Genomic DNA, 27,143 nt, shown 5'->3' with positions numbered 1-27,143 from the left:
TAAGAGCAGCTACGCTACTGACAGCGCAAAGCATGATTATATCAAAGGCATTTGTCACATTGTAAAGATCACCCCCATGAGGGGCAAATTGACAAGGAAGATGTACAACAATGATGAGACACTATAGTGGTTAATCAGGCAGATTAGAGCCATACACAAGTTGAAAAATACATCTTCATTTTAATCATGGTTTCTACAGCCAGTACACGTAACCCCTTTCCAAAAGCTTTAGCAACTACAGTGAGCTTTACAAAAAAAAAAACAAAAAACAAAGACACGCTACTACATTGCTCCCCATTCCAGTCAACATGAAAGCTACTTAAACATTTGTTATTAACCTAGTCAGTTTGAAGTATGTAATTCTAAGCAGAGTAACAAATATCAAATGCTTGCTCAGGAAGTTGTCCTCCCTAGTACCCCTTTTCCAGCTCAGCTGTTACTTTCATATCTGTTTCAAAAGAGAAATATAGTTCAACAGCTACTGACCTTTGCATGGGAAACAGCAGCAACACTTTGAAAAGAACCATCCCAAACACGAACTGCTGGAATAACCATGCCTCCCACCTTTCATTCTGTCTCTGTGCTGTTCATAGCAAGTGGTCACCAACCCCCATAAAAAAAAATCCACCAGGAAAGTGTAATACTACCTAAACTCAGCACTAAACACCATAGGTATTGCCTCTACTCTAACTTGCAAGCAAACCACCTTGGAAACAGGAGGAGCTACTTAAGGGGGGGAGTGGAGGAGGGTGGAGTCACACCCACACCCCCAGCTGTTGGCTGAATTCCCATCCCAGAAGACTAGTCTCACCACATTATGCAATATAAAGACACCGTGGGGGTGAAACTCCTCTTTGGATGCCTACTATCAGGCATGCTACTTTGGAACCAAAATATTATACAAGGACTCTTTCCTCTACCAAGAAAGCAAATTACAGTCACACCCATAAAGAAATAAAATAAGTATTAACTAGAGCATACAGTTCACCTCTGGAGAGGCGTTGACTGGACTTCTTCTAGCAGCTGGATATACTAAGAAAACTACACACATCCCTTCTACTTCAATGTAGTTTTTAATCAGGTGGCTTTGGCTACAGATACAAAACACTGTTTAATGATCAACATTGTTCTTAATTTGTTAGTCTCTAAGGTGCCACGGGTACTCCTTTTCTTTTTATTGTTCTTACCAGTCCACACATGCTCACTGTGAGAGTCTATAGGAGAAGACTCATAATTCTGTTAATTTCTAGTAGATTATATCTGTCAGGAGTCAGAAGTTTTCTGATGCAAGGGCTTCTAGTAATGCTTATACTTAGATTCAAGCCTGTCAGTTCTCTAGCCTTTAACTGTGACATTTCCTGAATTTGGAACTCCTTTCTTTTGATAGGGCATTTCATATTGCTTTTGCAATACTTGATAACTGGTGCCAAATCCATTATTTCTGAAACTAGATGGCATAACGGTGGATCTACCTGGGATGAGGTTAAAACATGTTCCAAATACAAAAACTGTCAGGATTGCTGTGGAATGAAAGCACCTGACAACCTGGTTGCCTGTGATCTATTAACAAGGGCTGGTGAGTTACCTCTTCAGTGAAGAATGTGAAGTAGTAGTCAAGAAACAAACAAACCAAAACACCTAAGAAAATGTTTAACTCCACTGGGGCTATATCTGCTACTGAGCTAAACAAGTGTAATAGAAAGAAAAAGTATACAGTTAGACAAATAAACCCTCGGGTAAAAAGGAATGAGGATTGACTAGGTTTTAGTTGACACAATGTTGATCTGAGTTATGCTTCTTTCTTTCCAAGTGTTCAGAGGCAAAATTTGTTTTGTGAATGATTTGCACTTGGAATTTCATTTTTTTATAACAATACTTAGGATTTATACAGCAGGTAGGTGGGAACAGGATGTCTGACTACCAATCCCATGGTCTGTGTGACCTTTAAGTGGTCTATAATTCTTACAATTACTTTTTGTGTTCTTGCTATGAAAGAGACAGAGCCTGTTAACGTTTCTAAGAGGTAATATACAAAGCAGTTAGCCGAGAACAAACAGGTGCTGCATTTTGCTTTCTCCTGTTAGCCTATGGCTTCTCATTTCCTTCATGCAATATGTTTTGGACCATGGCTGAGGACCGCCATTACTTTAGCGATTTAAACTAAGGGACAGATGTTTGTTTCATTATATAGTGGCTGTGAATAATTCACGTTTTGCCAATACCTGAGAGCCCTCTTTGACACCTTGGGTTAGGGTCATAACACCAACGAGGTGTGCCGTGTTCACAAACCCTGATGTAATAGGGAACGTGCAGTGCTAATTAGTATGACCCCAACAATGAGCAATGCTGGCCAAGGAGAGAGCATACCAGGGCTGATTTAGTGCATCTGCTGGATTGAATCCTATGCAGGTTAGATCTCCCCTGCCAAAGAACCCCCAGGCTGATATGCTCCTGCTGGTGCAGAGGGGTGGAATTTGCATTAATATTGTGTCAGATGCAGTGAATTGAGGCCAATGAATGAAGCAGGGAGGGCTGAACAGGGTCCACAGTGAGAGTCTTATTCTGCACCCACTGAAAACAATATCTATCCTTCCCCTTTGTCTTTAAAGAGGTCAGGCAATCCTGGTTATGCTGCAGCCTCATTTAGAACATAGGCAACTTATTATCTGATTCAAAGTGCAAAACTTCTTTCTGCAAATGTGCCTCTCTGAGTGCCCCAGTGTTCTTTGATATGTAGAAACAAAGGTGAGTCTTAACTCATTGTTTCCACTTCCCTGTGATGTGTTGATATTTCAGGCTGAAGAAATACACTGTCTACCTAGATGATAAAAATGGGAATAACTTCTTGAAGCATGTAGTACTCATGCCAAATGCCCGATGGCATTTCTCAAAAGGAGAGAGTCTGTGTTGAGAACCCTTGGTTTAAGAAGAACCTAGTAAACATGCTGGGACTAACATTTTATATTTAAACTGCTGTAAACCATTGGTGTAGTTAACTGCTGTGAGGGCCACTGCTTTAGTAATGCATCCGATGAAGTGAGCTGTAGCTCACGAAAGCTTATGCTCTAATAAATTTGTTAGTCTCTAAGGTGCCACAAGTACTGCTTTTCTTTTTACTAATGGTACAGTATCCCTAGTGCCTCTGTACCTGTAGTTCTATTTCTGTTAGGGTTAGACCATCGGCTGCATTCTGTTTGTCATATAAAGTGAGCTGTAGCTCGCGAAAGCTTATGCTCAAATAAATTCGTTAGTCTCTAAGGTGCCACAAGTACTCCTTTTCTTTATATGACAAACAGAAAGTCTGTTTTGGTGAGTTCACAGAGACACCTAGTGTCCAGTTCATGTATCAGGGAATAAATCTAATCTGCTGTTGTTTTGATGACTCTTTCAGCCAGCTTGAGACCTTACCCTGTACGTTTTGAAATGAATTGCAATTTTGCCATTGACTGGAATCGGAGCAGGATTTGATCCATTAACTTGATAAACAGCCCCTTAAAATGTGTATTGAAGACCAACTGATATGTTACTAAGTGAGTAGTGCCAGCTCTTGTGGCTTTATTGTTGGAGTTTGTCAATATTTGGTGTTTTTTCTTATGTGACTCAAGGAACTGGGACTTTGGATACATGAGAATCTCCACTTTCATTTAAAACAAGCAAACAAACAATATGGTTTTCATCCCTCATGATTGTAGAGGAAAGCTTGAAATCCTGATTCATATGTAACCTAACTGCTCAAAAACCAGAAGGGAAATCAAAAGAAACCAAATTTTGTATACATTTAAATCTTGTGATTTTTGGGGGGAGGGCTTGATTTCTGAATATGTGGGGTTGGCAATACTGCTAAGATTAAAGCTAGACATTAGCCCTGGAGATTTTCTTAAGAGGGCTAAAATTATAATATTGTATCTCACTTAGCAAAATATTTACTAAATAAGAATACATGATTAAATGCAAATTCATGTTAGATCTATTTGCCCCTTCCAGGTGAAAGAAGAGAACAGCCCTACAGAATCAGTTCATCCTATGACTAAGTGGACACAGCTGTCATTAACTTGTCATTGGAACTTGTACTAGTGATTGAATTTGGTCCTGTAACTTCAAAGAGGAATTTCTCAAAATTAAATATGTAGGGTATGGAAGCGCTTGTTGGCATATGGAAGTAATCCCTATGAGCTGCAGCATTCATAAGTTACAAAGGTAAAACAAAAATGAAACTGAAGTCCGTGGTTCCTGTAAAACACATTTACTGGTGCACCAATCAAAACAAAATTGCTGTTGTCTGCAACAGTCACTTTGCTGCCATTTTAGGATCCCAATCTTGCTCCTTCCGAAGCTGACAGGACTCCTTCTGTCAGTGAGAGACTGCAGCATGGGGACTTAGAATCATAGAATATCAGGGTTGGAAGGGACCCCAGAAGGTCATCTAGTCCAACCCCCTGCTCAAAGCAGGACCAAGTCCCAGTTAAATCATCCCAGCCAGGGCTTTGTCAAGCCTGACCTTAAAAACCTCTAAGGAAGGAGATTCTACCACCTCCCTAGGTAACGCATTCCAGTGTTTCACCACCCTCTTAGTGAAAAAGTTTTTCCTAATATCCAATCTAAACCTCCCCCATTGCAACTTGAGACCATTACTCCTCGTTCTGTCATCTGCTACCATTGAGAACAGTCTAGAGCCATCCTCTTTGAAACCCCCTTTCAGGTAGTTGAAAGCAGCTATCAAATCCCCCCTCATTCTTCTCTTCTGCAGACTAAACAATCCCAGCTCCCTCAGCCTCTCCTCATAAGTCATGTGCTCTAGACCCCTAATCATTTTTGTTGCCCTTCGTTGTACTCTTTCCAATTTATCCACATCCTTCCTGTAGTGTGGGGCCCAAAACTGGACACAGTACTCCAGATGAGGCCTCACCAGTGTCGAATAGAGGGGAACGATCACGTCCCTCGATCTGCTCGCTATGCCCCTACTTATACAACCCAAAATGCCATTGGCCTTCTTGGCAACAAGGGCACACTGCTGACTCATATCCAGAATAGAGGGGAACGATCACGTCCCTCGATCTGCTCGCTATGCCCCTACTTATACAACCCAAAATGCCATTGGCCTTCTTGGCAACAAGGGCACACTGCTGACTCATATCCAGCTTCTCGTCCACTGTCACCCCTAGGTCCTTTTCCGCAGAACCGCTGCCGAGCCATTCGGTCCCTAGTCTGTAGCGGTGCATTGGATTCTTCCATCCTAAGTGCAGGACCCTGCATTTATCCTTATTGAACCTCATTAGATTTCTTTTGGCCCAATCCTCCAATTTGTCAACTTGTCCCCAAAGCAATAATTACAGCCCCACCTGTATAAATCATCCTCCACAAGTATAGTCCGACATCAAGCAAATGCTAAAATAAAAAGATAAGTTGTGTGCTGCATCCTGAAGGTTAATTTATTAACCCTTCCTTAACTGTGCTCTGAACTCCAAAGTGATAGAGATGAGCAGGGATTCTAGTTTGATGTGATTAAAAATACAAATAAACCCTAAATATCAGTGTTTTTCTGCGATTAAAATGAAATGCTGAATTTTAGTTTCTCTAGCCACACTGTATATAGGTATCAGTTGAACACAATGTTTTATTGATATACAGTAGAACGCCATTTCTCCAAGCCTCTGTTATGTGGCTCTCTCTCTATTAACCAAACCAGGGCTGATGGTCTAAGCCCCTATTAAAAGTTCTCTATAAAAATGAAAATTCCACATTTTTCCATGGCAAATAGATTTCTGGAGATAATACATCAACTGTCACGCATTTCTTCTGGGTATCTTTTAATTGGTTAAATGTACATAAACCTGAGCATAATGAAGACGAAATTGCACAGAGGGAAAGTGTGCTGCTCAGTGGATTACAGAAAGGAGTGTATGGACGCCATTATATCCCATCAGAGGAAAGCTGAGAAAATTAGTTCAATCTGTTCATGCATTCAGCCTCTGCGGTGGGTGTATATATCAGAAACTGCCCTTGAAGAATCCTTAGTCACACAGAAGACTAAGTCATCTGTAGAGATTTTTCTCTCTCTAAAAATCATAGAATCCTAGAAATGTAGGACTGGAAGGGACCTCAGTGGGCCAACTAGTCCAGTCCCCTGCACTCAAGGCAGCAGTATGTAATAACTAGACCATTTCTGACAGGTTTTTGTTTAACCTGTTCTTAAAAACTTCCTATGACAGGGATTCCACAACCTCCCTAATCAATTTGTTCCAATGTCTTACTACCCTGAGGGTTGGGAAGCTTTTTCTAACATCCAACCTAAACCTCCCTTATTGGAATTTAAGCCCATTGCTCCTTGTCCTGTCCTCAGAGGTTAAAGAGAACAATTTTTTGCCTTTTTTTTTTTAAAAACATCTTTTTATGTACTTGATAACTGTCATCATGTTCCCCCTCAGTCTCCTTTTCTCCAAACTAAACAAACATTTTTTTTTTTCAATCTTTCCTCTTGGGACATATTTTCTAGACCTTTAATCATTTTTTTTTTTGTTGCTCTTCTTTGGACTTTCTCCAGTTTGTCCACATATTTCCTGAAATGTGGCACCCAGAACTGGACACAGTACTCCATCTAAGGCCTTATCAATGTAGAGTACAGTGGAAGAATCACTGCTCCTGTCTTGTTTACAACACTCTTACTAATACATCCCAGAATAATGCCTGCTTTTTTTTTTTCCAACAATGTTAGACTGTTGACTCATATTTAGCTTGTGAGCCACACAATGGACAGCTTTCTCTTGTAATAGTATCTCAAATTCTCTAGCTAAAATCACTAGTAAAAGCAATATATACCATATGTAAGGTTCAAGTATTCCTTCCAGCCCTTTGAATTCCCATACTTTAAGGGGCTGTTAAATCTTCTGGAAGAAAGGAATTAGGCTGAAAATAGAGGCATTTCTCTGAAGGAGACAAAGGGCCTGAGTGTCAGTACACTGGCCTAGCTCCACTGGGGTCAAAAAGACTATGGCAATTTCTGCTAGCTGGGGATCTGGCCCAACTTATCTTGGCCCTGGTCTACACTAGGCGTTGAGGTCGAATTTAGCAGCGCTAAATCGATGTAACCCTGCACCAGTCCACGTGATGAAGCCCTTTTTTTTTTTTTTTAATTTAAAGGGCTCTTAAAATCGATTTCCTTACTCCACCCCCGACAAGGGGATTAGCGCTGAAATCGGTTTTGCTGGGTTGAATTTGGGGTACTGTGGACGCAATTAGATGGTATTGGCCTCCGGGAGCTATCCCAGAGTGCTCCATTGTGACCACTCTGGACAGCGCTCTCAACTCAGATGCACTGACCAGGTAGACAGGAAAAGGCCTGCCAACTTTTGAATTTCAATTTCCTGTTTGGCCAGTGTGGCAAGCTGCAGGTGACCATGCAGAGCTCATCAGCAGAGGTGACCATGATGGAGTCCCAGAATCACAAAAGAGCTCCAGCATGGACTGAACGGGAGGTATGGGATCTGATCGCCGTATGAGGAGAGGAATCTGTGCTATCAGAACTACGTTCCAGTTTTCGAAATGCCAAAACATTTGTGAAAATCTCCCAGGGCATGAAGGACAGAGGCCATAACAGGGACCCGAAGCAGTGCCGCATGAAACTTAAGGAGCTTGAGGCAAGCCTACCAGAGAGGCTAACGGCCGCTCCAGGTCAGCCCCGGAGCTTTTATGATGAGCTGCATGCCATTTTAGGGGGTTCAGCCACCACTACCCCAGCTGTGTTGTTTGACTCCTTCAATGGAGATGAAGGCAACACGGAAGCAGGTTTTGGGGATGAGGAAGACCGATGATGAGGAGGTTGTAGATGGCTCACAGCAAACAAGCGGAGAAACCGGTTTTCCTGACAGCCAGGAACTGTTTCTCACCCTGGACCTGGAGCCAGTACCCCCCGAACCCACCCAAGGCTGCCTCCCGGACCACCAGGCGGAGAAGGGACCTCTGGTGAGTGTACCTTTTAAAATACTATACAAGGTTTAAAAAACAGCATGTTTAATGATTAATTTGCCCTGGCATTCATGGCTCTCCTGGATATACTCCCAAAGCCTTTGCAAAAGGTTTCTGGGGAGGGCAGCCTTATTCCATCCACCATGGTAGGACACTTTACCACTCCAGGCCAGTAGCACGTACTCGGGAATCATTGTAGAACAAAGCATTGCAGTGTGTTTGCTGGCGTTGAAACAACATCCGTTCTTTATCTCTCTGTATTATCCTCAGGAGAGTGATATCATTCATGGTCACCTAGTTGAAATAGGGTGCTTTGCTTAAGGGGACATTCAGATGTGCCCGTTCCTGCTGGGCTATTTGCCTATGGCTGAACAGAAATGTTCCCCGCTGTTAGCCACGCGGTGGGGGAAGGCAAAATGCGACCTTGTAATGAAAGCACATGTGCTATGTCTGTAATGTTAACAGCAAGGTTTACCGTGAAAGAGTGTACCCATTGTTCTATAAAATGTCTCTTCCAATATCACTGTCCCTTTTTTTTTTTTCTCCACCAGCTGCATGTGTTTCAAGGATCACAGGATCTTCTCCTTCCCAGAGGCTAGCGAAGATTAGAAGGCAAAAAAACCGCACTCGCGATTGAAATGGTCTCTGAGTTCATGCTGTCCTCCCACACTGATTAGAGCACAGATGAATGTATGGAGGCAGACAATGTCAGAGTGCAAGAAAGCACAAAATGACCGGGAGGAGAGGTGGCAGGCTGAAGAGAGGGCTGAAGCTGAAAGATGGTGGCAGCATGATGAGAGGAGGCAGGATTCAATGCTGAGGCTGCTGGAGGATCAAACTAATATGCTCCAGTGTATGGTTGAGCTGCAAGAAAGGCAGCAGAAGCACAGACTGCCACTACAGCCCCTGTGTAAGCAACTGCCCTCCTTCCCAAGTTCCATAGCCTCCTCACCCAGACGCCCAAGAATGGGGTGGTGGTGGGGGGCCTCCGGCCACCCAGCCACTCCACCCCAGAGGATTGCCCAAGTAACAGAAGGCTGGCATTCAATACGTTTTAAACTTTTATAGTGCTGTGTGGCCTTGTCCTTCTCTGCTCCACTACCCCTCCTGGGCTACCTTGGTAATTATCCTCCTATTTGTCTGATGAATTAATAAAGAACGCATGAATGTGAAGCAACAATGACTGTATTGCCTCTGCAAGCAGTGATCGAAGGGAGGAGGGGAGGGTGGTTAGCTTACAGGGAAATAGAGTGAACCAAGGGCCGGGGGGTTTCATCAAGGAGAAACAAACAGAACTTTCACACCGTAGCCTGGCCAGTCATGAAACTGGTTTTCAAAGCTTCTGTGATGCGCTCAGCACCCTCCTGTGCTCTTCTAACCGCTCGGGTGTCTGGCTGTGCATAACCAGCAGCCAGACGATTTGCCTCAACCTCCAACCCGCCATAAACATCTCCCCCTTACTCTCACAGATATTGTGGAGCGCACAGCAAGCAGTAATAAGTGGGAATATTGATTTTGCTGAGGTCTAACCGAGTCAGTAAACTGCGCCAGCGTGCTTTTAAATGTCCAAAGGCACATTCTACCACCATTCTGCACTTGCTCAGCCTGTAGTTGAACAGCTCCTGACTACTGTCCAGGCTGCTTGTGTATGGCTTCATGAGCCATGGCATTAAGGGGTAGGCTGGGTCCCCAAGGATAACTATAGGCATTTCAACATCCCCAACAGTTATTTTCTGGTCTGGGAAGAAAGTACCTTCCTGCAGCTTTTGAAACAGAGTTCCTGAAGATGTGAGCGTCATGTATCTTTCCTGGCCATCCCATGTTGACGTTGGTGAAACGTCCCTTGTGATCCACCAGTGCTTGCAGCACTTTTGAAAAGTACCCCTTGTGGTTTATGTACTTGCTGGCTTGGTGCTCCAGTGCCAAGATAGGGATATGGGTTCCGTCTATGGCCCCACCACAGTTAGGGAATCCCATTGCAGCAAAGCCATCCACTATGACCTGTACATTTCCCGGGGTCACTACCCTTGATATCAGCAGATCTTTGATTGTGTTGGCTACTTGCATCACAGCAGCCCCCACAGTAGATTTGCCCACTCCAAATTGATTACCTGCTGACCAGTAGCTGTCGGGTGTTGCAAGCTTCTACAGGGCTATTGCCTCTCGCTTCTCACCTGTGAGGGCTGTTCTCATCTTGGTATTCTTGCGCCTCAGGGTAGGGGAAAGCAAGTCACAAAGTTCCATGAAAGTGCCCTTACGCATGCGAAAGTTTCGCAGCCACTGGGAATCATCCCAGACCCGCAACACTGTGCAGTCCCACCAGTCTGTGCTTGTTTCCCGAGCCCAGAATCGGCGTTCTACCGCATGAACCTGCCCCATTAGCACCCTGATGCCTACATTCGCAGGGCCCGTGCTTTGAGAGAAGTCTGTGTCCATGTCCTCATCACTCTTGTGACCGCGCTGACGTCGCCTATTCGTCCAGTTTTGCTTTGCCAGGTTCTGGTGCTGCATATACTACTGGATAATGCATGTGGTGTTTAATGTGCTCCTAATTGCCAAAGTGATCTGAGCAGGCTCCATGCTTGCCATGGTATGGCATCTGCACAGAAAAAAGGTGCGGAACGATTGTCTACTGTTGCCCCAATGGAGGGAGGGGCGACTGATGACATGGCTTACAGGGAATTAAAATCAACAAAGGGGGTGGCTTTGCGAGAAACTGAATGGCCGCCTCAAGGATAGAACTCAAAACTGGGTTTAGCAGGCCGTTGATTTCACAGAGGGAGGGAAGGAGGAGAAAATGAATAAAAAACAAATCTGGTCTATTTCCTGTTTTGAGCCACTTCATCTATCTTTATACATCATGCTGGCAGCAGACTGTGCACTACGACCGCTAGCCATCATCACCTCCTGGGTGCTCGGCAGAAGACAGTGCAGTATGACTACTAGTCATCGTCTTCTGCTAGCTGCAGATTAAAAGACAGTGCACTGCCGGTAAGACTCAATCGCCATGAGACGAAACAAGGGAAATGACCTGGCTGAGTCACTCCCATGTTTGCCCAGGTACCCAGTTAAAAGAGCACCCAGGACTATGTCGACGATGGCTACCAGTCATACTGCACTGTCTGCTGCTAAAAGGCAATAAACTGCTGCTGTGTAGCAATGCAGTACCACGTCCGCCAGCACCCAGGAGACATACGGTGATAGTTAGCTGAGCGGGCTCCATGCTTGCCGTGGTATGGCATCTGCACAGGTAACTCAAGAAAAAAGGTACAAAATGATTGTCTGCCCTTGCTTTTATGGAGGGAGGGAGGGAACGGGGGCCTGACGATATGTAATCTGAACCACCCGCGACAATGTTTTAGCCCCATCAGGCACTGGGATTTCTACCCAGAATTCAAATGGGTGGTGGAGACTGCGGGAACTGTGGGATAGCTACCCACAGTGCAAAGCTCTGGAAGTCGACGGTTGCCTCAGTACTGTGGACACAGTCCGCCGACTACATGCACTTAGAGCATTTGTGTGGGGACACACACACTCAACTGTATAAAAACGCTTTCTACAAAACCGACTTCTATAAATTCAACCTAATTTCGTAGTGTAGCCATACCCTTGGAGGTGCATAAGTCAAAACTAAAACAGCAGCATGTGAAGTTCTTTCCATAGTAAAAAGTTTTAGCCGTGTGTGTGTGTTTATACACACACAGACACACACACACACGAGGGCTGAATAATGTAACTTGCATTGATATCATTTGATTAGAGGAACTTCTGTTGGTGAGAGAGACAAGCTTTCAAACTACACAGAGCTCTTGGCTCAAAAGCTTGTCTCTCTGTCCCCACCAGAAGGTGGTCCAATAAAATATATTTCTCTCACTAATATCATGGGACTGACACACCTACAATCTGAATCATACATCTTTAAATAAATGATACCTATTGTCTGCATTGACACACTGTATACACACATGGTTCACTAAGAACTCCAGAAAATGATGCTACCATATGTAATGCGCCAGCCTACAGCTCTGGAGTGGCAGCCTGGGTTGGAGGCCACCTTACCCAATGGTTAGGACCCTGGGAATCAGGTAAATTAGGTTCTATTCCCAGCTCTGCCACGGATTTACTCTGTGACCACAGGGAAGGCACTTTCCCCTTTAGTACCTCAGTTTCTCCATGTGAAAATGGTGATAATGATACTTCTGTTTCTTCTAATATGCTCTGAGGCCCAATGAAAGCACCATATAAAGGCAACAAATTATTATTGTTTTGTTATGTTTGAGGATCGGTAACAAAATATGAATTAAACATTGTCAGCCTTACTTCTACTAAATATTTATAAAAAATACTACTCCATGTGCGCTTACTGCCAAACCCAGTGAGGGCGGAAATATTTTAAGAACAGTGACTTGGCAGAACTGTGTGGTGGTTGCTTACATAGCAAATTCCTGTACATTATTCTTGGCTCTGGCTACTGCTGTTGAACAGCACTAAACACTCGTTAAATGAAATCAAATTAACCAAATTCTTATAAGTAACTGAAGTTTGGTCATGCTAGTAGGCCCAAACTTTGTATTTTTTTTTAAAACAGATAAAATTACATAAATAATAAAATCAAGGTCAGACTCCCTCCTGGCACAACTCCAGGGAGAGATTTTTGTCCCATCTACTTATCACAGGGGTGATTGAGGGGGAGGGAGGGAGAATGAAGAACATTATCAACTAGTTTAAAACAAAAAAAAAAAAGAAAAAGACACGTATGCTCAGAGCACATTCCTAACTGAACTGCCATGATATACGTATGTTTGGCTAGACCAGTCACCCTTTCAGAGATTACTTCTATTTATGGATTAATGTAATCTGATAAACTATGGCATAGCCCCTATTTGGAGTGGAAAGGGAAGAACGGTCCCCCTCACTTCCCAGAGAAGAAGTGGTAAAATAATGGGACTCCCTCTGCCTGCCCTGCTCCCAACTGGGATCAATAGGAGGGCATCTTCCACCCCTTGAGAGCAGCAGGGTTCCCCTCTTTTACCTGGAGAGGCATGGATGGCAACAAGCGGCTCTTCTAAATTTCTTCAATCTTCTGTATGGATGTGTTGGCTGGGCCCACTGCACTGCATTCCTTCTAGCACACACACAGTCCTCTGCTGTGGGAATGCTGGGACCCAAGAGCATTGGATCTTGGTATTAACACTTCACTGAGATACAGAGGGCAGTTCACACTGCTCCGAGCTACCATTTCAGGCTCTGTACAAACTCAGGCAGACATCACTGCATCAGTCACACTTTAGTCACATTTTCAAGTTTCTCTTTGCAACCATGAGGGATAGAAACTTTTTTTTTTAAATTAAAGCTTAAAATCTGATGAGATGGCAGACTCTAGAAGCTAAACCCTAGGCATGGGCTTATAGTTCTTATGCCTTAATCCAGGCCAGTGTCCACCCCTTGCTTTAACTATTCTTTCCTTCAGAGTACTTAACATATGAGTCCTCGATGCTTGAACTGGAATCTTTAGCAGGTAGGTCCTGATCACAAACCCATTGGAGTTGAGGGTTTTTCCACTGACTTCTATGGGGTCTGGATCAGACCTATGGTACATACATGCATTTATTTTATAATGATTTTGGCTCTCTTACACCTTCAGAATGCAAATCCAACCATGAAGAACCTGCCATCTCTGGCCAGTTCATCTGATTTCTAGTCGCAATGCTTGCTAATCTGTACATAATAGTACTACATAATCAAGTTGGTCAGTTTCTCCCTGTAACCAGCTTAGGCAGAACAGCAAAAAGGCACAGAGATGCAGGGGCATGCTGTACAGGACTGTTGCTTGTTAAGTATTTGCAATAGTCATTAGAAGCCGTATTCCTATTCTCTAGGTGCAGCTGGGAAGTAAAATGCACTTCGGTTAATAGGACTACACACAGTGATGCCTCTCCCTCTTTTTCAAATATACTAGAAAATTTTTACTGACCTCTGTGCAAACTCTCCTGCTAACATTTTATTCAGATGGTTGCTACGTCAGTGGGACAGTTGTATTCACCAACAAATGCCTAAATTGAGTCTGATCATCCTTGCATAACCAGAGGGAATGTCTCTACTGAGCCAGCAACAGCACCTGATGAACCATAACTGAATGTGGCTGCAGCAGTGATTCCTCTCTGGTGTCCCCATACACATAAACCAGTATGCAATAGTCCAATAATTTGGAGATATAGCTAACATTATCTTGTGGCTTGCATGAACTGGCTTCAAGAGAGCCATGCCTATAAGGTGATGGATACTAACTGAAATAAGCGGTCTGTCAAAATAAAAGATAACTGCGTCTTCAGTTTAAAAAAAGAAAAAGCAGATTTTGTATTTGTTTCCAGAAATATTTATCTCAATTAGATCAAAAGCAGATATGTTGGAATGACTGTCCACTAGCAACGCAGAATCACAGAAATGTAGGACTGGAAGGGACCTCAAGAGGTTGTTTCGTCCAACCTCTTGCACCAAGGCAAGACCCAGTAGACTTACACCATCCCTGACAGATGTTTGTCGAACTGTTCTTAAAAACCTCCAGTGATGGGGATTCCACAGTCTCCCTTGGAAGCCTATTCCAGAGCTTAACTATCCTTATAGTTAGAAAGTTTTACCAAAAATCTAACCTAAATCTGTCTTACTACAGTTTAAGCCCATTACTTCTTTCCTACCCTTGGAGTATATGGAGCACAACTGGTCACTGTCCACTTTATAACAGCCCTTCACATTTTTGATGATTATCCGGTCCCAACTCAATCTTCTTTTCTCACAACTAAACATGCTTTTTTAAAATCTTTTCCTCATAGATTATGTTTTCTAAACCTTTTATTATATTTGTTGCTCTCCTCTGGACTCACCTGAGTTTGTCCATGTCCTTCCTAAAGTATGGTGCCCAGAATTGGGCACAGTATTCCAGCCGAGGCTAGTGTGGAGTAGAGAGGAAAAATTACCTCCTGTGTTTTACATATAAAAAAGAAAAGGAGTATTGTGGCACCTTAGAGACCAACAAATTTATTTGAGCATAAGCTTTCATGAGCTACAGCTCACTTCATCGGACGAAAGCTTATGCTCAAATAAATTTGTTAGTCTCTAAGGTGCCACAAGTACTCCTTTTCTTTTTTGCGAATACAGACTAACACGGCTGCTTTACATATGACACTCTTGTTTCTACACCCCAGAGTGAGATTAGCCTTTTTTGCAATTGCATTGCATGGTTGGCTCATATATTCAATTTGTGATGTAGAATGACCTCCCGGTTCTTTTTGGCAGTACTACTGCCTAGCCAGCTATCATCAAATAAGGGAGGACAAATAGCATGTACAAAACCTGCCTTTTGGACAGTTTTGGGTCCTCTGCTACAGTATTTGGGTGTGGAGAGAAATTGAGCTTGTATCAGTCCTTCACATATTCTTTTTCAAAGGAAACAGGGGCCTTTTCCACCCATGCCTGATGTGTGTAATGACTTTTCTTCAATTCTGGCAACCATAACAACGTAGTATAATTTATGGAGCTGGCTCTTGCAATGATAAATAAATGCTGTATACAAAATGGGAGTGCATCAAAAGTAGTAGCAGAAAAAAACCATCAACTAGTCTCTCTCTCTGAGTTTGTTCCACTTTCATGATAAAATTGAAGATAAATTTCTCTTCTGATGCCACTTCTCCCTGCCAGGTAATCTGCTTCCTTCCTTCTTATTGGGAAAATATCATTTTGGTCACCTAAGGTGCTGTAGAGAAAGTGGCAAATGCTGGTTGGCGCCTTTTGCTTTTTTCTGAGTATCCAACACATTTATGCTTCTATATATTTTTAAAAAGTGTAAATGGAATACACTATGCTAGTTAGACCTGAAAATCTTTGTGTTGTGTGTGTCTTGCGGGTGGGAGGGGAATTTCTGCCTTCTGCTAGAGAGGAGCTGAACTGAAATTAAAATACTATACACAGGATCAATGCTGTAAAACCCTTTACTTTGTGGGCCAAATCACTATATTAACAAGTGTGGATATGGCTTTTGTCCACTTTCCTTCTTTGCTAGAAAATGCAGAGGAATTCTTAACAGGAGACATTTAATAGCGTAAAGCTGCCATCACTGCAAAGCTTTTTGATCTGCTGTATCCGATTTAAGAGTGATGTCAAAGAAAATGTAAAGCTGTTATTAAAACGTATGATGGAAATAAACAGCAAGGCCAGAAGTGACAGGAGGCCTTCTGTGGAAGAAAATAAAACAAGATTATTTTTTATAGTTCACAGAATGGCCTCTGACAGAAAAAAGCCCTCTGTTTTGTACTGCCACCATGCACCTTCTCTGTCCTGTTGCATGTTGTAATCTCCATAATTTGGCAACAGTTGCAAGCATTTCTAGATTGTAGATACATGTACACCACGTACACCATGTGAGGTGGGATTTCAGTAGGTGTTCAGCATTTCAATTCTCCTTGTATTAAAGTCAGTAGGAGCGTTATTAGGCCAGGGTTTCAAATATCCCACCCATAGTCTCTGCTATTTGGATCATACTCTAATTGGATCTGAAATTTCACACGCCTAAACTTCTAGTTACTATTAGGTAACCAAACTTGCTGTCCTCCTCTCAGAAGGTACGGCACACTAAGACCTGGGACATTTCTGGTTTTTCCCACAGTCAACAGATTTCTTTGTAAACCTAATGACATGTACTTTTCACTTCTTCTGTGTTCATATTATATTAAACATTAGTCATCAAGTAACTTATTAATCACTGGTTCTGTAATAGCTTCTATGGGTCCCACTCTGCGATCAAGACCTCGTTGGGGTAGGCAGTGTCCATGCATACCTTACAGCAAAAAACCAAAGAGTTTACAACTAAATACATAAGATACAATTATAACCTTTTTATAATATTAAAAACCACCTTGTGTCTACACCTTCCCTACAGTATTTGAGAAAAGGGAGCAGGCAACAAGATGAGTTGATGCTATGATTGCAAGAAGAACATATATTTCTGTATCTTCAAATGCAGTGGTCCAAATCTTCAAACAAGTAAAGACTGCAGAAGGCTCTGAATTAAGCAGAATGTGCATGACTCCAAGGTAAGGATAATGTGCAGAGAGGTTGAGATTCTTGTATTCTATGATGACTGTAAAGATATGGCTCCACTGGGCTGTACTTAGCTATGTAGGAGGTATACAGTGGCCAAAGAGGCTATTGCAACCCAGAGGCTGTAACCTGAGGGAGAGGATACACTGAGGCACAAAACTTTTTTTTTAACCTAGGCTTTGCATAGGCTGGTATGAGGGAAGATTTGCCCTTCAGGATTACATGCTGCACTCTGGTGCATGGGTGCACTTCCCATAAACTTTAGTGGAAGCCAAATGTGCATATCCAAAGGCAGAATTTGCACGTTGGCTTAAAACGTTTTAGAATCTTACACATCATGTACAATATGCAGAGCCAGGTGCCTTTTCAAATAATAAAATTGAAATTTACAGCAACCTAAGCCCCATAAGGTTAAAGTACTATGACCTAAATAAATCAATATTTTGAGCTGAAAGATTTCAGTTCTCTAATCTCCAGAACAGAAAAGTGTCCTGAAATTATAATCACTGGGTGTTGCTGTTTAATTCTTAATTTCTTGTATTTAGAAAAGTGCCTTAATAAGAATGTGATTTGGTATCAAGCAGCTTAAGGTTACTGGAAAGACAAATGAAGTATTAGATTTCCTGTATGAAAACCAGAAGTACCTATAGATGTGACTTTCAAATCTCATTATTAAAGGCAAAAGTCAGGGCAGTCTTTATTATGTGAAATGTTGGGCAGTGCACTGTTATTGCTTCTGTGTGATGACACACTTTTTAGCAGATTGGAAACCAAGCCAACTTTCACTGTGATACTTATGCAATTGTTCCTTGGTTTCTTTAAACGTTATGATATTTAAGAAGTATTGTACATACCATAGAATACTACAGGAAAATAGATCATTATTTCACTGGGACATAGTTCTGTAGAATCAATAAGTGATTCTATACTCAGAACTTCCAAAGAATACCACGAAGGACTGATAAGGAAATACAGGGGTGTGCATGTATTTAAAATTGACAACTTTTGGAGGAGCTTGCTCTGTGCCCCCGCCGCTTATTGGGGAAATCTGTGCCCCTGCTTGCCTCCCCCTTGTGCATGCCCTGTGGAAATATATGTAAATGTAATTTTGAAGACTCTCTACGGCAGACTACAAGCCAAGAATGCTTGAATCTGTCCTAACATGGAAGGGAATTGCCTTTTAACTGGCACCTTTTCGGTGGCAGTAATATAAATATACAATATGTTGTTAAAGAAAACAAATATAAATGACAGGTTTCAGAGTAGCAGCCGTGTTAGTCTGTATTCGCAAAAAGAAAAGCAGTACTTGTGGCACCTTAGAGACTAACAAATTTATTAGAGCATAAACTTTCGTGAGCTACAGCTCATTTTTGGAGTCTGGGACTAATCTGCCCCTAATGAAACTGACATTAGTTTTGACTCTTATTCCTGATTTACATCTTTCAAAGTAATGATAACTCCACTGAAGTTGACAGACTGGTATAAATGAGAAGTGAATCAGGCTCGTTGTGTTAGCGTAAGTATATCAAATCTGTGATGCATCTGCTGTAGCCCATTTACAGAAACATTCTCAATAAACTACAATCAGTTATTTAATACTTGTGTGCTAGGCACTTCAGTGTGCTGGTCTTTGGCTCTGACTGTTCAGTGAAATTCAACTTTCATCACAGCTAACTCACTTTAAAACTGGTTCATAAACTATTTGTTTAAAATTAATAACGGAGGGGCTGCACAGCAGCCAGTAAGGATGTGAATACTGGTCCTGGGTTTGTTCTCCTTGCTTTCTGGTAGAGCTGAAAAGCCAATATACTTGGGTACCATTTTTACCAGGACATGCCCCGATAATCCATGCATCAACATTAGATTAGTAAAGAATACAGGCATAAACCCAGAATCTGTTCTTCACTCTTAAATCTTACGGATTTCAGGGCAAAAAAGACTAGTCAATAAATCCATGTTCAACAGGTCAGAAGTATAATAATGAATGGTGGCCCACTGAACTTGGTTACACAGAAGAAACTCTAGGTTATTGGTCCAGATCCCACTCTTCCCCACATAATCTCAGATGGATTACAGTCAGACAGCAGCATGTTACTTTGCTATATTTAGTTCAAGCAGAGCTGCAGATGAAAAGCAAGACCTAAGCCACTCACACACTCCAGTCACTCTCTTTTGGTAATTCACATTGGTTACTTTCCTGCTAGCTGTCTGGGCGAAGTGCTACTATACAACCCTCTCACCTATCTCATACATTTCAAGAAGCAGGAGCAGATACAGAGAAAGTAGTGTATACATTCTATTCAAACCAAGACATGTTATTTTTACACCCTTCCTCTGGGCTGCATGTTTTTATTTGTGTGGGAGGGAAGAGGGGTTATAATTGTTGACTTCAGGCTAGTGCTAATAAAAACCCTGTCCTATGACTTGAGAATCATAATCAGTACTTCATGTGGAACTCCTTCAGATACATCCATCCATGGCAAATCGTTTTTCTTTTTTTCTCAGGTGCTAGGAGATACTCCACAGTTAAAATTGTCCCCACAAGGCAGTCTTGTTTAAAGGTTTAAAAATAGAATTGTTTACCTAATGGAGCATTCATTGCCACAACGCTTGTATGTAGAGCACTGGCAGTCAAGTCAATGCATCGGAACCTCAGTTTTCATTTAAAATAAAGACTTAATTTCTAATTTAAAGAACAGAAGTACTTGTTTCAGAGTAGCAGCCGTGTTAGTCTGTATTCGCAAAAAGAAAAGGAGTACCCGTGGCACCTTAGAGACTAACAAATTTATTAGAGCATAAGCTTTCGTGAGCTACAGCTCAGACTAACAAATTTATTTGAGCATAAGCTTTCGTGGGCTACAGCCCACTTCATAGGATGCATAGAATGGAACATATAGTCAGAAGATAAATATATACATACATACAGAGAACATGAAAAGGTGGAGTAAGAGGCTAATTAATTAAGATGGGCTATTATCATCTGGAGAAAAAAACTTTTGTAGTGATAATCAAGATGGCCCATCTAGACAGTTGACAAGAAGGTGTGAGGATACTTAACATGGGGAAATAGATTCAATATGTGTTGGGTTTGAATAGAAACTGGGAATGGCTGGGTCATTACACATTTAGTGGCTAAATCCAACCACTCAACTAAACACATCCCAGCTGCTGGGGCAACTACTGAGGCCCCTTTCTGACACCGCTTCATCTATGAATGGTAAAGAGGATCCCTGCTGTCAGCCTTGTTGTTCCAAAGGGGAGGGGCTTCTGTTACCATTCTATGGAGGGAGAAGGAGGCACTGTACTACTGTGTGTTTTGGGGCGGGGGAGAAAGAGCTCCCCTGCCATCACTCAATACAGGGGAGCAAATGGGTGGCCTCATTTCATGCTGTAGCTACGATCCCAATTTGCCTTAATCTGGCCTTCTCAGAAAGGGGCTGAATGAAGCCAGGAGAGAAGTGCATGGTAGACCTGTAATTTTGCAGATTCATCAGTCAGTTTCCCCAACACAGGGGGAGCATGCTGGTCTGGAGGTTACTACAAGTCTGAGACTGCAGTTACAGCTGTGGATGACTGCTGTCAATCTGCATTATATTCTTCCTCTGGAGGGCTCCAAAATGTCCTTCTATGAAAGGCTTTACAATCAAACTGCAATGGGACACAAGTAAGCTCATAAGAAGACAAATGTTGAGAAGCAGAGAAGGGAATTTATAGTAAGGTCACATGGTCACTTGGGAAAGCACATGCATATCTTGATCTTTCCATTGCTTTTCTTCTCTGTATTGGATCTCCTTGCTAAACCACATGTCCCACTTCATGTTTTGTAGGCACTGCAGCAGAAACCAGTTGACTGAGATGAGTGTCTGGGTGAACAGGTTTAGGGAGGTCAGAAGAGGGAGCCTCAGAAGATCTTTATTGCTCTTCCCCCACAATCCCCGGTGGAGATGTCTGTTCTGCAGCCTGGCTAGTCCGGTTGCAAAGGATCATCTCACCATAAAATAGCTGCAACTGGAGAAGATAAATTCAGTTCTAAAAAATGCCTCACCAGCAAAGCCACAAGCATATCAGAAGGAAACAAATAACCACTTATCCTGAGAGGGAAGATTTTTCTGTTGAGATAGGCATTTCAGCAGCACCACTAAAAGTGTGTTGCCAGGAGTCTGCATATTGGCGATACACTCTTGACTATTTCCTTCCTCAGAGACTTTAGTTTTTAACACTTCTGAAGCATTAATTCCCTGTTCTCAGGGAGATCACTGGAAGCATGTTTAGCATCATCCTATGCAATGACACCTTTTTTCTCTGACACTTACTTGTCTGGTGTCTTACTCGTCCCATTTTGCCACTTTGAGGTGTCTGCAATTTATGTTCCGTTTTCTATGCCACTGAAGCTTTGTTTGAGCATCCATCCTGAAAACACACTGACAAATGATTTGCTGATCTCCACAGGCAGCGATTATATTCCACGTTCAGTCCCAATTGGAGAAAATAGTGCCAGTATTTCAACAAAGAAATTAACACGGCCAAATTGCCAGGAAATGCGACTGCATGAGAGACTTCAGGCCAAATTAGCCGTGACCTAAACGGTGCGGTAGGTTACACATTAGAAAGTGAGTGCTAGTGGTCAAATAGTAACATTTTTGTAGAAGTTAAGGCCAGAAGGGACCATTAAATCATCTAATCTCACCTCTTGTGTAATATTGACCACAGAATTTAATTCAGTTACAGTTTCATCCAATTTTACCTTGTGCTCCCCATATTTATTGCATCCATCTGTAGTCTCTTGTTTTATACTTGGACTGTACATTCTTTGGGACAACGACTAACTTTTCATTGTGTGTACGTGCACATTGATTGTGTACAGAGCCTTGCACAGTGGGGCCCTAATTCTTGATTAACTCCATTAACTCCATGACCAAACAAATAGCATGGCATTCAATAATTATGCAAAGTGAGTGTAATTTACATGCTGAAAAGGTGGAAGGAGATGTAGCTAGAAAAGCAACAATGAGGGAGCCTATTTTATCTTACATCTTGCAATTAATTGCTTTTCCTGCCACCAGCTCCCTTCTGGTCCCTTGATGCATAAATTACATCTATGGGGCCTTAGTCTCTTTTCAGTTACAGTGGTGTAACTCCATCAGCTACAGTGGAGTTACTTCTTATTTATACTGATGTGAGGAGAATGAGTCCCAATGAATGTCAAATGAGTGCAAATTATACCATCACATTCTAATTTTCCTTGACACCGATGTGTAATTTACAACACCATTTATGTGACTACCTAATTTGGCCAACCTTCTGTACTAGGACAAGATATGGAATTCCTCTATTGTTCTTGATAATCTCACTCGTCCATCACATATTCAAAACCAGGCTTGTGTCTGTTATAATGAAACCAGAGCATGACCTATGTTATTGCTGAATTTTAGGTTAAAGTAATGAGATTAGATGGGTGAAGTTTTACCTCCCAATAAAGGGGAAGCGAAGACAAAGTAAATAAGGAAATTCACAGGCCTTTTCTCTTTAAACAAAGAAATGTTTGAAATATTAAAAATCAGCTAAACAATAGCAGATTTGCTTCTCTAAATAGCCTTTCCTGTTTTATCACAGCATTCATCGGAAAAGTCATTCTCAGTAAAAATAAAGATTCAGGTGGAGTGCCTCAAGGTCCTTTGCTTTGGATATATATTATTCCAGCTGAAGCAGTAAGTACATTTGACTTTACTGACAATGTTACTTCCCAAATTACTATATATGGTTAACGCCTCAGAGCTGTTGTTTCAAGGTATCTGTAAACTCAGGCAGACATTGCTTACACTCGGGCCACATTTCAAAGGTTTTCACAAGTATAACAGCAAAAGACTTAGGGTGAAATCCTGGCCCCAATGTAATCAGTGAGGCCCAGATTCTCAAAGGTATTTAGCTCCTAATTTCCATTGATTTCAAATAACTTAAGGGTGAAATTCAGACCCTTTTGAAGTATATGACAACATTCTCAGAATGAAATCAATGGAAGTTAGGAGCCTTTGAGGATCTCAGCCTGAAAGTTTTGTCACTTACTTCAAAAGGGTCTGAATTTCACCCTTAATTTATTTGTATGTAAAGTGAGACTCTGGAGAAGAACTGAAAGGCCTATCCATGCCCCTGAGCTGGATCTTTGTGCCCCACCTCAGGGGCCACCCCAGACTTAGGGAAACACTAGTTTAGAAAGATGAAGCTGGACTAGCTTCACTTTCCCTTCAGAGTACTTTCAATTTTGATTTCTCATTTTTTTATATTCTCATTAACTTCACTTGCACTACTCACAGGAGTAGAGATGCAGGATTGGGCTGTGAGCAGAAGGCAAAAATTCAGTAGATAATAAAAAGCAAATTAAATTATAGATGGTCTTATGCTGCCAAGTTCAGATTTGAACTTCTCTAAGGCTTAAGTGTGTTTTGGTCCAGGCCTCCTCTCTAAATAAGCTTTTTAAATCTTCCAGTTTTAATAGCAAAAATCAGTTGTTCCCAACTTTAGACAAATGGCTGTGTGCGTAGCATTTGGTGGTGGTCCATGAAGAGGTGGTAGGAAGGACATACAGTGCTGGTTATCCACCTTGTTTCCAGCTGCTCTATCATGTTAGAAGACAAGTGAAAGTGTCATCCTTTCCTAGTGTTACTTTTTATACATAAGTTACTGCTGTGCTTTTTACAGGGATAATATGCGATTACAAATGGCAGGGGGAAATAGCCATGAAACCATCTCTCTATTAAGAGATAATCAATGAAAGAGTTTGAGCCCACCTCCTGAAGTGTGATTTGGAACACAGGTAAAGGAATGTTTTTTATTTAGATATTGTCTACTTATGCTAATAGTGGGAGCCCGAGTATCGTGTGTTCAAGAGAAACTCCATGGACTGTTTATGTGCCAGTTATATTGATTGTGTTAACTAATAATGTTTCCTTGAGATCACACAGCCTAAACTCTTTAACTGAGTGCTCTTAATTAAAACTCTTGGAAACCCAAACAATTTCTCAGCCTTTACAAGACCAACTGAAGGTTTCATGTAATATACTAAAATTTTTTGAATCATCCTCTCACAGCTCTTCTGGGAAATCAGGAATAATTACCATTAAATAGATTTTGTAAAAGGGATTATTTTAGCCAAAACAGAGAAACCACATAAACCAATGGTTTCAGAGTAGCAGCCGTGTTAGTCTGTATTCTCAAAAAGAAAAGGAGTACTTGTGGCACCTTAGAGACTAACAAATTTATTAGAATTAAATTTATTCATCCGATGAAGTGAGCTGTAGCTCACGAAAGCTTATGCTCTAATAAATTTGTTAGTCTCTAAGGTGCCACAAGTACTCCTTTTCTTTTTTCACATAAACCAATGTGGATTGTAGTTTAATACTCAGCATAACCAGAGCTGAACAGGAGCAAAATAAAGCAGTCTAGTCCTTAAAGGTTAATAAAATCTAAGATGCAAAAATTGAACAGAGATGTGGGAAGTAATTATAATGCCTATTATTACAAGAATATTTATTGGAATCCTTTTGAGAGGGTTTGAGGGCACAAAAGCCAAGGCAGCCAACCAGAAGCTGTTCTCTTCCACAACAGCTTTTGCACCCATAGATAAGAACATGTGAATGTCCGTACTTGGTAACACCAATGGTCCATCTAGCCCAGTATCCTGTCTTCCGACAGTGGCTGGTGCCAGATGCTACAAAGGGAATGAACAGAGCAGGATAATTATTGAGTGATCCATCCCATCATCCAGTGCCAGTGTCTGGCAGTCAGAGGTTTAGGGACACCCAGGGCATGACGTTGCATCCCTGACCAGCTTGGCAAATAGCCATTGATGGAGCTACCCTCCATGAACTTATCTAATTTTTTTGAACCCAGTTAAACTTTCGGCCTTCACAACATCCCCTGGCAAACAGGTCCACAGTTTGACGCTGCATTGTCTGAAGAAGTACTTGCTTATGTTTGTTTTAAACCTGCTGACTATTAATTTCATTGGGAGACCACAGATTCTTGTGTCATGTGAAGGGATAAATAACACTTCCTTATTCACTTTCTCCACACCATTCGTGATGTTATAGACCTCTATCATATCACCCCTTGATCATCTCTTTTTTAAGATGAACAGTCCCAGTCTTTCAATCTCTCCCCAGATGAAAGTTATTCCATATCCTTAATCATTTTTGGTGTCCTTCTCTGTACTTTTTCCAATTCAAATATATCTATCTTTGAGATGGGGCAACCAGAAATGCATGCAGTATTCAAGATGTTGGTATGTCACTGATTGATAAAATGGTATTGTATTTTCTATTATTATCTATCCCTTTCCTAATGGTTCCTAACATTGTGTTAGCTATTTTGATTGCTGCTGCACATTGAGCAGATGTTTTCTGAGAACTATCCATGATGATCCAAGATCTCTTTCTTGAGTGGTAACTGTTAATTTAAACCCCATCATTTTGTAAGTATAAATGGGATTATGTTTTCCAATGTGCATTGCTTTGCATTTTTCAACAGTGAATTTCATCTGCCATTTTGTTTCCCAATCACCAGTTTTGTGAGATCTCTTTGTAACTCTTCGCAGTCTGCTTTGGACTTAACTATCTTGAATAATTATGAGTAGTCTACGAACTTTGCCACCTCACTGATTACCCCTTTTTCCTGATCATTTATGAATATGTTGAATAGCACTGGTCCCAATACAGATCTTTGGGAGACCCCACTACTTACCTCTCTCTATTGTGAAAACTTACCACTTATTTCTACCCTTTGTTTCCTACCTTTTATTAATCCACGGAAGGACATTCCCTCTTATCCCATGACTGTTTATGAACCTTTGGAGTCAAAGGCTTTCTGAAAGTCGCTATATCCACTGCATCACCCTTGTCACTATGCTTGTTGACCACCTCAAAGAATTCTAATGGATTGGTGAGACATGATTTCCCCTTACAAAATGCATGTTGATTCTTCTCCAACATATTGTGTTCATTTATGTGTCTGATAATTCTGTTCTTTAATAGTTTTGACCAATTGGCCTGGTACTGAAGTTAGGCTTACCAGCCTGAAACTTCCAGGATCACCTCTGGAGCCTTTTTAAAAAATCAGTGTTACATTAGCTATCCTCCAGTCATCTAGTACAAAGGTTAATTTAAGAACAGGTTATATACCACAGTCAGAGGTTCTGCAATTTCGTATTTGAGTTCCTTCAGAACTCTTGGGTGAATACCAGGTGGTCCTGTTGACTTATTACTGTTTAATTTATCAATTTGTTCCAAAACGTGCTAAAAGAACTATCATCTCCCCAACATAGTGACTACAGAATGAAGAAAGGTGTATATCTGGGTGGGAGAGGGGAGGAAGAGGGAATCTCCTATTGACCCCTTTGTTCATTGAGATCATCCTTCTCAACCCCCATGCCCAAAACCCTTATCTATTTCCTTCCTCCTATCTCACCTCTTTGTACTAAGAGAAGGCAGCCTGCTTTTATGGCCCAGCAGGCAGTCATATGACTCCTCTATCAGTCATGTGCTCGTTTGGGTCGCATACTCCACCAGGGACTGTAACTCCCAGAGTCCATGACCTTAAAGAGGCCAAGACCCATAACAGACAGGTTGATGGCACCTTGCCCTGTTACCTTTTAAAATGAGAATCAGGCCCAGAGTCAGGAAATGCAAAAGAATCTCACATTCAGATTAATTTACCCATGTTAGATACGTAGAATGTTTTTTGTTAGTAGCTATGCTGTTAAATATAACTTGAATGCACAATTGGCCCAATTGCACCATGTGGATATGCAAGCACAAGTCCCATTATCTGTTATTGAAGTTTTATGGATATATATAATATGCTCTCATAAACAACTGCTCTAGTTTCCATTATTGGTACAAAACAAATCCTTTAGAGTTGTTTTTCATAAGTTCCTTTCTGTTCAGTGTGAGTGTTTAAAATGTACTGTGAGAACCTTAATTTGTTACTCTAGAATTTTAAGGTAAACTATCATTTTGATGTTACATTGAAATGAAATGGCAATATGATAAATTCTAAGTTCAAGATAACTTGTAATTGTATTTCTTCTAAGGGCC

At 41.5% G+C, this 27,143-nt stretch overlaps 1 protein-coding gene and 1 long non-coding RNA gene across 13 annotated transcripts in view; one reads left to right on the top strand and one right to left on the bottom strand.

Annotated features, from left to right (window-relative positions):
* Window positions 1-27,143, bottom strand: part of KALRN (kalirin RhoGEF kinase) — a 777,539-nt gene that overhangs the window by 125,385 nt on the left and 625,011 nt on the right. For 4 of the 10 annotated variants that reach the window (XM_038421367.2, XM_038421369.2, XM_038421368.2 and 1 more), the window contains exon 1: window positions 487-789. The exons of the other annotated variants lie outside the window; for them this stretch is intronic. In XM_038421367.2, the coding sequence (XP_038277295.1) occupies window positions 487-571 (85 nt within the window). In that variant the 5' untranslated portion in view covers window positions 572-789. Of the gene's footprint in view, window positions 1-486; window positions 790-27,143 lie in introns of those variants that run through there. 10 annotated transcript variants of the gene reach the window in all.
* LOC119863268 lies at window positions 1,256-4,373 on the top strand. Of its 3 annotated transcripts, none has more exons than XR_006277878.1 (3): window positions 1,256-1,576; window positions 2,610-2,745; window positions 3,985-4,373. It is a non-coding gene; the product is annotated as an uncharacterized LOC119863268 (long non-coding RNA). The 3 variants fall into 3 exon arrangements; XR_006277877.1 differs by lacking the exon at window positions 1,256-1,576 and adding an exon at window positions 1,786-1,894; XR_006277879.1 differs by lacking the exon at window positions 1,256-1,576 and adding an exon at window positions 2,327-2,409.

The sequence above is a fragment of the Dermochelys coriacea genome, chromosome 11 (assembly GCF_009764565.3).
Source record: "Dermochelys coriacea isolate rDerCor1 chromosome 11, rDerCor1.pri.v4, whole genome shotgun sequence".
Taxonomy (NCBI): domain Eukaryota; kingdom Metazoa; phylum Chordata; order Testudines; family Dermochelyidae; genus Dermochelys; species Dermochelys coriacea.
Note: the sequence above shows the minus strand (reverse complement) of the source record. Positions and strands in the feature narration are given on the sequence as shown.